At 41.2% G+C, this 13,411-nt stretch overlaps 1 protein-coding gene across 5 annotated transcripts in view; it reads left to right on the forward strand.

The window, feature by feature from the left end:
• The window catches only part of ets1 (v-ets avian erythroblastosis virus E26 oncogene homolog 1), a 110,423-nt gene extending 98,770 nt beyond the window's left edge, over positions 1-11,653 (forward strand). For all 5 annotated transcript variants that reach the window (XM_072238444.1, XM_072238446.1, XM_072238449.1 and 2 more), the window contains 2 exons: positions 4,437-4,555; positions 7,373-11,653. In XM_072238444.1, coding sequence (XP_072094545.1) covers positions 4,437-4,555; positions 7,373-7,588 — 335 coding nt within the window. In that variant the 3' untranslated portion in view covers positions 7,589-11,653. The remainder of the gene's footprint in view (positions 1-4,436; positions 4,556-7,372) is intronic.
• Positions 11,654-13,411: the final 1,758 nt, after the last annotated feature.

Here is a 13,411-nt window from a genome sequence, read left to right on the forward strand (position 1 = left end):
TTACAGCAGGGCTGATCAGATTTGATATAAACAGGAAAACAGATTATCTGATATTGTTGAATTTGCTATTCAGTCCTAAAGATTGCAAAGTGTTCATATTGTTTAGTCACTCTATCCCAGCAGGTTCTATTCAAACCTCAAGCACTCAACCTACAGCCATTCCTTTGTGCCTACTCTGCTCCTTCTCTGTAAGACCAGGATGACTGCGGCATAGCTGCTGCAATAATTTTGGCTTTCAATAAAAACATCTAGATCTTGCCTGGAGCTCTTCTGTCATCACAGACAGAAGCACTGTCATACACAGAAGCAGAGATTGCTCATTGTCTCAGAGGTGTAGAGTATCCTTAATAAAAGGCATCACAGTGGCATAACTAGTGGAGCCGCTGCCTTGTGGTTCCAGTGATCCAGGTTTGATCGTAGCCTCTGATGCTGCCTAGGTAGAGCTTGTACATTCCCCTTGGGTTTGTGTGAGTTTTGCATTGGCACGGTTTTTCCCTCCCACATCTCAAAAATGTGTGTTTGGCAAGTTAATCGGTCACTTGAAAGTGCAGTTGGTGTGTGGATAAATAGTAGAATGTATGGGGAGGAGATTAGAACGTGAGCCGCATAAGTTGCAGTGAAAATTGTCGGAGGGGTTGGGATTGCTCTGTGAGCCAGCATAAGAGTCAGTGAGCCAAGTGGCTTCCTTCTAACTGGTCTATGGAAATGTGGAGGAATATGAAGGGCCTTCTAACTGGTCTATGGAAATGTGGAGGAATATAAAGGGCCTTCTAACTGGTCTATGCCAAAAGTTACCTGGAGACCAGCCCCATTTTTTTATTTTATTCCTTGTCCTAACACATGCTGACTGCCAGCTGGAGGCAACTTCTGGTAGATTGACCGGGTACTTACTGCCTTCTCCACTGGGATTTGCCTGTAGGAACTGACTAAGTTCCAACTAGGCAGATTCAGCAAATGGCAAGTGAGGAACCTGATGACTTTCTTTGCCCTCTCCAAAATTAAAACACCATGATCAGCAGGATCTGTATCATGTTTCCTTGCAAGAGTGTCAGTCTTTTAGGAGGTTTCTTGCCCCTTCATTTTAAAAACTGTTTCTGTAGGGGTGTACAATTCAGACACGAGTTTGGCTTCACAGCTTTGATGTTGAAGCACTGTTTAGATGAAGAGCTCCGGACACTGAATAAAACAAAAAGTTTCTTTTAAATATTCTGCTTTGATATTTTTCCTGGGTTGGCACGTGATTCATATTTTTCAGAGAAGCATCGGGGTAACCTTACAGCAGACTTTGTGAAAGACCAAATTGACAAATTTCATAATTAACAAGGGAAGCATCAAGGAAGCCAACAGTCTTCCGCCAATTACTGTATATTTACAATAGCTTGAATAATATTAACAGCTCAAAATAATAGCAAAATAATTCTCTTTCTCTGTAACTTTCATAATTCACTAATTGCTTTAATATCTGTTCATATGCAAATTCAAATTAATTGTCACTATACTCTTAAATATTAGACTGCTGAATAAGTACTCAGGGGTACTGTTGCCAGTATGAACAGTGAGTGTGAGTGTGTGAGTGAGGAAGTGTGTTCCCACACTGAGCATGAATATGATCAGTAAGTTACTACAAATGAAATCACATCACTGAGCAGGCTATATAAAGCATAGAATACTACAGTTTAGTACAGGCATCTTGGCCCATGATGTGTGCTGACCTTTAACCTACTCTAAAATCAATCTGACCCTTCACTCCCACATAGCTTTCCATTTTTCTATCATCCATGTGCCAACCAATCAATCCGTATTATTTGGCCCAACAAATCCAATCCATGTTATCTTATGCATTCTGTTGTGTCATCCCTTTCCTTCAGACCTGTCCATAAAACATGTCAAGCTTGCTGCAGTAATATGTCAGCGTCTGCATTCCACAGCATCAAGACTCTGTGTGAAGGCATTGCTCTTGCATTTTACCCTGAAACCTCCTGCTTTTAATCATGCACATCCTTTGTTTTTGACCATTTGTTTCCATCTACCTAACCCCAATCCTAATTATACTTTGAGCAGCTCTGTCAAATCACTGCTGAATTCCCTTTGTGAAGCGAAGACAGCCCCACCAAGTTTCAGACTGGGAGAGCAATGAGGACTACCATATTGCAGGCACAAGAATGGGTGGGTTTGAGACTGTGTCGCTGGGGGCTATAGATCAGGATCAAAGTCACTCAGTGGCCATTTTGCTGCCACTTGCTTCAAGCTACTCTCACTCACTGCCTGCATTCTTCAGCAATTGGGTCATCACAACCATAAATGGGGTTTCTAGTAAAATCAGCAAAAAATGAGACCTAAAGAGTCCAGTACTGTCACCTCATCCCAGATGGAAACACTGACTCTGTGATTATCTCTACTGCATTTTTTTTTTACAGTCCCATCAATACATCCCCTTGTTCCCAACATGAGACACAAATACTCCATTTCTACATAGTAATGAACTGATGCTATCATACAACCGTGAGTTTGGCTTAAATTTTTCTGCATTAGCTTTTTTTTTTCTTTTCAGTACGTTGGATTTTGCTCAGCAAACACTGTGCTCATTGTAGGGAATTTTTAGCATATGATCCCTGGCATAAGCTCTATTCTTAGGCATCTGATAGAAAGGGCAGGGTTAATGCAGTGTGAAGTCTATGCACTCCTTGTGATGCTCTTTCATATTTAGCTGACTGTTGGAGGGGACTCGGTGTTTGAGTTGGAATTCTTTGATTAATATATATTTTGTCTCAGTGGGTAGCATCACGGCCTTTGTGACAAAAGGACGTGACCTCCGCCATCACGCCACAGACTTCAAAGTTTGAATTTGGCTAAGACTGAGGATATACAAATGGAAATCTGGGTGATGTGCCAATTAGCAAGCTGAAGCTATCCTTCAATGTGAATGTGAACAATTCCGTACCAGACAACGGAGAGCCTGGCCTGAATGTTTCTGACATTCCAAGGGTGCCTTCACTTCCAGATTTTCACGATTGGGTGTATAGCTCTTACGGACACCCTACACTTGTGAATTGTGTTATATACACTCAGGTCCTTTCATCATTAAATGCCCTGCTGATGGATATTAAACTAGATCTCTCGAGCGGTAGGCTCAACAACAGTCCTCAGTAAGTGAGCATCAGTGGAAAACGTTAGTCATAGTTATAATGGGCAAATCAAATGCCTTTGAATCATAGACCATAACATTTATTTAAACAATACTCCAATTTCTGTAACTGTTCTCTTTCCTTTCCATCATAAACCTGCCCAAAATTTATCTGAAGTTCCTCAAATATCTTCATGATTCTGCCATGAAAGTAATGAAATTTTGGCATGCAGATTTTTCACTGTACTTTGGTACTTGTGACAATAATAAACCAATTTACCAGTTTATTAATTTCCTTTTTATATCTACTTGAAAGAGGAGATAAATTTAGTTTGATACCTCACCAAAAGGACCTCCGTCAGTACTTCCCTATTTTCTCTGGCCTGTGTTTGCGGAGTTTGCACTGTATGGAGTTACTACTATTTTTGGGAGTGACATATTGAAATTGACTTGTAGTGCAGAAAAGAACATTTGCTTTGTATGGGGAGTCTTATCTGTACCATTTGAACAAGCTGCTCAGTTTATTGGAGAAATCCTCTTGCAAATTTTAGTATGTGTTGACACATGGATTTGAAGATCCTTTGATGAAGAATGAATGATTGGTATAATTACACTGTAGTTACAAAATCAGAAATTCTGGAAGAACTCAGCCAGTCAAGCAGGCCTTTGTTTTAGTCTGATCCCTGTGCTGACTACCCCTCATTATCTGAGGCCGTAAGGAGAGCCACAAAGGAGAGTCAGGCTGCCAATAATACCGCTGATATTCTATGTTTCATTTTCCACTCTGCCATATGCAAGGGTCTCATTGAATTTTCTCACCATTGATGCATTTTAAGTAGGCATTGCTGTTTTCCAGGACCAGTTTTGGAGGAATCATTCTTGCTGCATTTTCTGTTTAATTGTGTATAAACTGGGACCTGCAGTGTTTGTAAATGTCTTAAATCTGACAAAGAGATTTCCTAAACTATCTTCTCCATGTCTTCCTTCCCTTTTGCCATCCTCCTCACCTATTCCTTTCTATCTGCTCTCTTCCATGCCTTTCTTTCCATCTTTAGTCTGTCCATTTCCTCTCTGCTACCCCATCTTTTGTAAAACCCTTCCTCTCTCTTTTTCTCCAAATTTTTATTAAAGTATTGTAATGCACTGCAAGGTATATAGAACAGGTATGTGAACAATTTATTTTACGATAAAAGCAGGTCAGTTAAACCAAGGTAGTTTGTGTGCATGATTCCCTGTTGAGAGCATGGGGTATAGTCAGAGCCTTTGATCTCTTGGGGGACTGCTAATTAACAACCTTTTCTTCTTGTGACAGGCAGTGGACCCATCCAGTTGTGGCAATTCCTGTTGGAGCTCCTGACTGACAAATCATGCCAGTCGTTTATCAGTTGGACCGGCGATGGCTGGGAATTCAAACTGGCAGATCCCGATGAGGTAACAGTGCAGAGACATTGACTCAGCTGCAAGCGTTGTGTGGTTCTTGACTGAACCTGTGTTAGATATTTTAAAATTCTCCTCAAGGATGCAGGTTCAGTACACAGAACGCAGAGCATCTAAATGCCAATAGCCTAATTAACTGGAAATGTGAGAAAGCCAGTCTTCACTGTTGAGAAGCAAAGGGACTGTTTTGAATTTCTTGAAAATCATAAGGTGTTAATTTCTTGAGGAAAATGTTAATGATTTCTTCTTCAGTGTATCTGCCCAGTTCTGGGCTGTATGCAGTATTGTGGTCCATGAGAGGATGGCTATGGTTGTGGTTGTGGCTGTGTTTTGCAACTGCAATGGCTATGGTGCCTGAATTAGTCGCTTAATTTCCCCATCTCTCAATACATTGTCCTTCTTAAATGTTGACCCAATTTGAAAAATGAACCAAAAACACTGAAGTAGTGTTTTCTTGCATCTTGTATGGGATTTCAAATCCAGAAAAACCCCAAGCTTTTGAGGTAAGCTGTTGCGTAACTCCTGCCACTGCAGCAAATGGACATTTTACGATTTTCTGGAAATTAGAGAACTTCACTTTTCTTAATCAGTAAGTGAGAACACATTTTTCCATGGTGCAGTGGACATAAAAATGTATGTCTCTGAATTTATTACTGCCATTCAGGTCCAGTATCATCACCCATTCTTTGGCTTCCTCAAGCTTCCATTGGATGGTAACTGGCTTCATCACCTTGACTAATTCACCTGTATGTTGTGACTTGTGCCCAAACATATTTAGAGGTGCTTTAATAATCATAACTCGTCTGAGTGCTACTGGTACCATGTAACCCAGTACTACCTGTCGCATGGTTGGGTGGTCGGCAACTAAACTGGCTCTCTCACCAGGCTTGCCTGCTGAGGAGGGTGGCTAGACACCCTGCAGGACGAGAAACAAGACCTGTCAAAGGGCGGATGAACCCTCTCGTAGGGTCAACGGCCATCTAGCAAACATGTGCCGTGAAGCGCAGAAAGGGCATCCCTTGCATCGAAGCTTGGTCTGGCCATTCACTGCAACAGAACTTCCCCCAGCCGTTTTGGACCCCACCATGCCGCTGGATCCGGGATGGGATGTCGAGAGGCTGGGTCTGGACCTGTGCCACCCCCTACTCACCTAACATCCACTCACGCACACGCTGTTCCTTTTTGAGGAGTGGGGTCAACCCCACTAACTGACTGAAAGGAACCATCATCATCCTATGGGATGGATAGCCAGAGAAAAATCATCCAGTATTGATTTTTCTACTGCGCTGATGAACTAATTCAGGTCCAATAAGCAAGCCAAAATATTTCCAAGCCCAACATGAGTAGATACCAGATCTAAGATTCTTCAGGTCTGCACAGCACAATCGCTTACCAACTGAGCTAAATGATGAAAGCCATCCCATTGCGAAAAGGGTTCAATTGTGAAGCCACATTACATGAACTGAGGTTATGTTCCCGTGTGTTTAAAAGATAGAGGAACAGTATTACACAAAATTTCAAAATTAACAATTATTCAAAAGTGTAGATAAAGTTCCCCCCCCCCCCCACTTGTGGCACTTCTGCAATGGGGACACACCATCTCAAAACGAAAGGCACTTCCAGAGATGCGTTTCTCTTACAGCAGAAAGTGAAAATATGGAAACTCCTCCTCAGGTTTTGAATCTGTAGGAAGAATAGAGAATAAATGATTTTTATTGGATAAGATAATCCTGCAAATTGTATTAGGTGTGGGTAAACTTGAGCTGAAGTGCCAATGGGCCACAATTTAACTGAATAACAAAGTAGGCTCAAGGTGCTGAATGTCCAGTGCCTTTGCTGTTGTTCTAATCTCCTGCCTAAATAATGGACCAGTTGCCATTTACTGCTTTAGCCTCAGAACACCTGTATGCGCTCTGCTGTCAGTAAAAGGTCTCAACAATTCAGAAGGCCATCTGAACCCAGCTCTTTGAATAGTTATCCAATTATCCCTGAGTTAGGATGATATATTCAGAGTGAAGTTGATTTCGGTGCCATTCTCCCACTAAACCTGATATGATGCAGGAAGCAAGCCTGGCATTCAAGAGAGATCTTGCCAGTGAATCTTCCCTTTGCAGAGAATCATGGTTAGGTCTCAAATGGACTAGATTGATGCTTCTATCATAAGTACACAGGGAATATTTAGAGATGGTGGATAAAGTACAATAACGTTTGCAAGACTTATACCTGAACTGGGGTTTAAATCATCACTGGAGACTGAAGAGATGGGCATATTTTGCCCCCCTCAAAAAATGATAAAGTTTCCAGATGCCATAAACAAAGATCTTGGACATTACGAAGAAACTTAGAGTCATAGAGTTGTACAACACACAGATGAGCCCTTTGGCCCATCACATCCATGTTGACTATGTTAGAGTAAATGTAAGAGGCTGTTTCCAGCTGAGCGAGATAGACCCAAGACTAGAGGCAGAAATGTAAGACGGGGTGATTACTTAAGATATTTTAAGATCACTTAAGGGAAGCAGCCTTCCCTGGAGAGTGGGAGGAATGTGGACAACTTCATGGAGCCGATGAAGAGAATAGTAGAATTGCACAAGAGGAATTTGGATAAGTAGATCAAGGATAGAAAAGCAGATAGAAAGGGCAAGCTAGGGAGAATTGAATTGGATAGATGGTCTTGGATAACCGAAACATGTTGGACTGAATAGCCTTAATTGTTTTCTGTAGTCCTAATTCTGTCTTCTATGTCATAACAAAATTTACAAAACGTAAGTATATGTATGTCTATGTTCATACAAATACATCTATGTTTAGGTTGCCAGGCGATGGGGAAAAAGGAAGAATAAGCCAAAGATGAACTACGAGAAGCTGAGCAGAGGCCTACGTTATTACTATGACAAGAACATCATTCACAAAACAGCAGGCAAGCGCTATGTGTACCGGTTTGTTTGTGACCTCCAAAGCCTGCTGGGTTACACACCAGAGGAGCTACATGCCATGCTGGATGTTAAACCAGATTCTGATGAGTAAGGAGCAGCCACTTATAGGACCGAATTGTAGGCTGCGCTCACATACAGGACTTGTATATGATTTGTTTGCTTAAGCTTCATATAGAAAGTCAAGATTCATCGCTTTGAAGACAAGCATTGGACATCAATGCACAATTCCTCAAAAGCAAACAAAACCAGTTGTTTCTTCTTTAAAAAAAATATTGTTTTTGGTTTTCTAAACTTTTTTCCTGCCTTACAAGTTGGACAGTACAAGGATTGCATTGACATAAAACATTGTGGGATATGGAGCAGGCACACTTAGCACAAGAAACATCATTACCACCAATGGACTGTTGTGTGGTTGTTGGTGTCCATGTCCATTAATGGCCTTGGTCACATCGGTGGACTGAAGCTGGTGTCTCAGGAAATTCATTGTGTTCCTTCTGTGCCAGTAGTTTTGTCTTAAGCTCATACCTAAGTTGACCTCAGTATTTTCAGTATTGTATAGACCCTTGACAGCTGTTTTGACGAAGTGTTCAAAGTCTGTAGAACACATCAGGATGTTTGACTGAGGAACTGAAAACAGACAGTGACCAACTGAAGTTCCAAAAACCATCTCATAAGCCAAGCCAGCTGGAATCTGTGTTTCACTATTTGTCCAGTGTGGGGTCCATTGCATCATTTATTATCTTTAATTAGGGAATAGTCAATGACAGTAGGAAGGGTAAGGGGAAACCCTGAAGCATTATACAGTACCTGGGTCCAGCTCAAAGACCTAGTATGCCACTGTCTGCCTCACAGCCTCATGCCTCTAAAGCCTTGCATATGAACTGAGTTAAGGCAGTTCCTATCTAACTGCTCCCTGATACTGTTTTATATATATAGAATATGTGCTGTGGTATATTCTGTGTAACTACATAACCTGTTGGGACAGTGTTTTTGAAAAGCTACTTGGAAAAGCAAGTCTAATATTGGCCTCAGTTATCCCAGGAAGGTCCAAGGAAGTGAGGGAGCATTGGGATCAGGAAGAATCTTATACAGTTCACTGCATTCAAATTTGTTCAGACAAATGAAGGACAGCGATGTTTTCCAGCCTCACAACTCTGAATTGTTCTGAGACAGAGTGTTTAATCTACAAGCGTGATAGATGGGTCCTTGAATTGATGGACATTTCAACCCTTCAAACTTTCCACAGTGGAGGAAGTGGACTGAAAATCTGTTTTTGAAGAGTTGAAGTTGAACTTGAGGAGGAATTCCATTGTTAAGGCCAAGCAAGGCCATGCCAGTATTTCTGGTGACTTTTCTCACTTATCCAGGAGGCTTTATGCTCACTATTTCTTTGCTGTTATCTGTAAGCCAAATATTATTGTGTGCCTTCACTTTTGAAGGTTTTTGCATTGTAGATGTTTTCTGGCATTCACTGCGTGACTTCACTTCAAGGTTCTTTCCTCTTTTTTTCCTGGCCACATTGTTAAAGATATGTTTGTACCAACCATGGGTAAGTGATGTTGCACCATCTGTGAAATGTCTCTGAGCAATGCCTTCAAATACTAATGTCTGAACACACTGCGAGTCTGTCAGTGAAGAGCTGAGATCTTACAGCGTATAAAATGTCAGTTGGGTGATTCACGGTTACTCGGTCCACAAGATTACTTTACTCAGAACAGTAAGAGCATGTGTGAAATCCATTAGTCTCTGCTAATGAGAAATGATCTTTGCTCTTAAACTAGTTTTTCTCCAGATTATTTGTTTGTAAAAGTTGGATGAGGGATAAATATTAGCCTGGTCTGCAGATGTTTTTTACTGCATACAATGAGTTTTAATGTTCAGTGTTTGCAGAAAGGTTGGATTATTAAGTAAAAATAAGAAAAGCAATATAGTACTGTGGACAATTCTTTGGTATATTTATATATCGCTAGGGTGGCTAAGACTTTTGCACAGTTCTGTAGTAATTTTATGTATCACACTGTACTGCTACCAGAAAAAAAACAAATTTCATGACATATGTGAGTGATGATAAACCTGATTCTGATATGGGTCTCTATTGTGGACTGAGAGTGGGAAGGGGGCAGGGAGAGGGGAATCATAGTTGGGGAAAGGGGAAGGGAGAGGGGAGGGAGCGGGAAGCACCAGAGAGACATTCTGTAATGATCAATAAACCAATTGTTTGGAATCAATTGACCTCGTCTGGTGTCTCAGGGCTGGGTGTGTCTGCACCCATGCCACACCCCACCCCTGGCACTCCTTCTCTGCCACATGTCCCACACACCTCCCGTGGCATTCCACACTCGCCACTCCCAACATTCTTTGCTCCCGCCAGATTTACAAACTCGCCCTCCGTTCCACGTTGACAAATACAGTACTGTGCAAAACTCATAAGCACCCTAGCTAGAAATTTGTGTGGCTAAGACTTCTGTACAGTACTGTAGCTCTGATTGTTCAGTTTTAGGGAACTGTTCTTGTGCCATGTTGATATCAACAGATTTCCTTGTGAGTTTTTCTTGAATATCCCTAAATACAGTCACCACCACCTGGGTCCATCTGCCTATGACCCACAAACCACACCTTCTCATTCTCCTGTGCCCCCCCTCAATAGTTCCATCTGCCCATCTCTTCCTTAATTCGTCTCCAGCCTTGCTGTCTCCACTTACCAGCTTCCAGCCTAGTCTCTACCTCCACCCTCCCCACAGTCAGCTGGCTCCATCTGACCCTTTTTAAATAACTTTTTGTTTTAACCTGTTTCTATCTCATCTCCCGACTCTACCTTTCCTTCTCCTCCACTTGGCTCCATCTGCCTATTATCTCCCTGGTTTGCTTATCGCCTGCCAGACCTTGCATCATCTCTCATTCTTACCCCATTATACTTGCTATCTCCCCTCTACATTCTCTGTCCTGACTTAAAACATTGGCAATTCCATTAACTCCACAGTTGCTGCTTAACCCACCTAATTTCTCTAGCAGTTTTTTTTTGCACCAAATCCTAGTTTGGTCAAACTAGGCTCAAGTAGAGTAAGGCTGTGATTGCTGCTCAAGAGGCATACAGAGCAAATTACATCCTGAGAGATGTAATTTAAAGAAAACCATCTACAACTAGGCTCAAGATTAAACATAATGGTCATAGATGAAAGGCGGTTCATGACTTGTCTACTTTCTGTAGGTGTTTAAGGTGGCTGAGTTCTCGATTAAGATATGCGTGGGTTAATGTGAGATTTAAGATGATTAAAGTCTGAGTAGAAACCCAAGTCTGAGAACAGTTTTTGTTAGTTGACTGCAGTCAAGATTGGCACCTTGTGATGCAAGCCGCCGCCTCTGAGCAGAGTGCAGCTATTCTGCACAGACGTATGTCACACTGGGGGTATGAGCAGAGCATTGGTATGTGATAATATTATTGCAAGTGTCCAGAATGCATAGGAAGATCTCATCACATATTTTGTATTATATTGTGTAAATCCAGAAGTACAAATCATTGCTTTAGACGTGCTGTCATCAATATTATACTGTCAAAGGTTCCATTGGCTCTGACTTTTGCAATCTAGGCCAAAAGCTTCAACACATTAAATGATTACTTAATGCAGGTTTAAAGTCTAAAATAGTAGATATAATAAAAGATGTTTTATGTATTTTGTTTAAAACTTATTTTTTAGCTTTTTTTAAAAATAATTTATATTTTTTAAAGAACAAAAAAGCAAAGAAAGCTGGTGCTTTGAAAACTAAAGTAGCTTAGTGATGTAGCGATCTCATTGGAGCAGAGTGAAGATTCCTGTAAATGTAGTTGCTGATGCTGGCACATCATGTTGCTGGAGATATCTTATATGACTGTACTCTTACTGCAGTTTAATTCTGTTTCAAATTGTGGTGATGGTTCATTAAATAAAGAGCTGTGAAACGTGGATTACTTTCGACTCCAATGTAATGCCAGTGCCAAAATTATTCAAAGATTTTTACATCAAACGTGTTAGAATCTACCTCTTGTAGCTCCAAACCAAAATCTGCCCTCTGTGGCCTTGATAATCTTAGTGCCTCCATATCCATTTGAGATGGAACATAAAACATGATTTTATGAAGTTTAAGAGTTATTTCAATAAAAAAGTGCTTATTCTTTAAATTCTGTGCTGTCATTCTTCGTTACTATTATACATTAAACATTTCAGCTTCAGATGAGAGGTTAAACCTACTCCACCAGATGAATGTCAAAAGTGCTGTGGCACGATACTGAAGAGCAAGAGATTATCCATCAATCAGCTGGGCCCAGTGCTGGGGTGTAAAGTACAAGCAGTTATTTGAACACAGGATAGAAGCTGCTTATCATGAATCTCTGCTCATTTTCAGATCAGATTTTCAAAACAACACCCCTGAAAGAAACCTAATTTAATTCATATCATCTTCCACCACAATGTCCCACAAGTTGCTCAGATAGTCACAGCCGTGTGCACCATCCACAAAATATGCTGCAGTTACACACCCAGGCTGTTCTGTTTGCACGTCTCAAACCCACAGCCTCTTCCATGAAGTAGGGCAGCAGACTTATTGCAACAGCACTGTCTGCTGTCTCCCATTAAAGTCACAGACCATCCTACTGTGGAAATGTATAGTAAATACATCATCACTAGGACTTCCTCTCCGCAGTACTGAGTGAACAACTTCACCAGGAGGACCAGAATAACTTAGGAGCATAGCTTGTAGCGCCTTCTCAATGGGACACTTACAGCAGTGAAGCCCAGATCCCACCAAAAGTAAGGGTGGTGTGCTGAATTGTTGGGATCCAACTAGCGTACTTTGGGCATTCAGCCGTTTGCAGAGAAGACTGATAGGCACTTCTTTATTTGTTTCTTAGTGTTTTTATGTTTTTTTTTTTGTGTATTTGATAATTTACATCAAGTTTGGCATTTTTTACATGCCAGTGTCTATCAGAGGAAATTAAAGACTTTTACTCGTCTCAGACTTTGACGGGAGCTTTGCTTCTCAACTGCTACTGATTTAGGAAGTGAGGGGCCCCAGCACAATTGGATCCAATGCAAAGTCAGATCAGCAGAGAGATGGAGAGAGTATGGATCACAGCAAGCATGGTTAAGCCAATGGCTCACCTCTGTGACTATACAGCAGGATTCATGGACGAAAGTGAAGAGGGAGTACATGTGTGGAAAATAAAGTGGGATGTCTCTGACAGGGTAAAAGCGAGAGAGGTTAAAGATGTTCAGATCCTGACCACAGCCCCTGTTTCTAAGACACAAATGCAACTATTGAATATGTTAGTCCTATGCACACTCACAGGCATGTATTTTATGGTTTGTTGCATTATATCCCCCTTATGCCTTGTATCATAATCCCCTTTGCTGCTGAATTTCTCATATCAGCCTTGACCTAGACTTTCTCTTCTGTTGTTTCCTTGTCCCATACCCTGCTGTTTGCTGTTTGATGCAGTTGGTGGGCTGAGGGCCTGTTTCCACACTGTGCTGCCCTATGACTCTGTTACTTTATGATTCACTGTTTTTCTCACTGCAAAAATGCTGCCTTGTAAATATTTCCAGCATTGTTTATTTTTAAAAGTGATCAGTAGTGCATCTTTGAGTCAGATGATTGTGGGTTATAGTCTTATTCCAGATTTAAGCATAAAAATCCACAGAGCAGTGATGAGAGGCTGCTGTTTGTTTTTTTTTTGCCTACTGTCTTTTGGAGTCATAGAAAAGTACAGCACAGAAGTTGGCCCTTCAGCCTATTAGTCCATGACCAGTTGTTGAGACATTGACTCAACCAAGATCCCTGAGCTCTACTCGGAATCAGCCAACCATCTCTCACATGCAAAAAAACATTTCCAGAATCTCCAGACCAAGACCAAGGTAACATGCCAGAATGACTGGTATCC

This window comes from Mobula birostris, chromosome 20, assembly GCF_030028105.1.
Source record: "Mobula birostris isolate sMobBir1 chromosome 20, sMobBir1.hap1, whole genome shotgun sequence".
NCBI lineage: Eukaryota > Metazoa > Chordata > Chondrichthyes > Myliobatiformes > Myliobatidae > Mobula > Mobula birostris.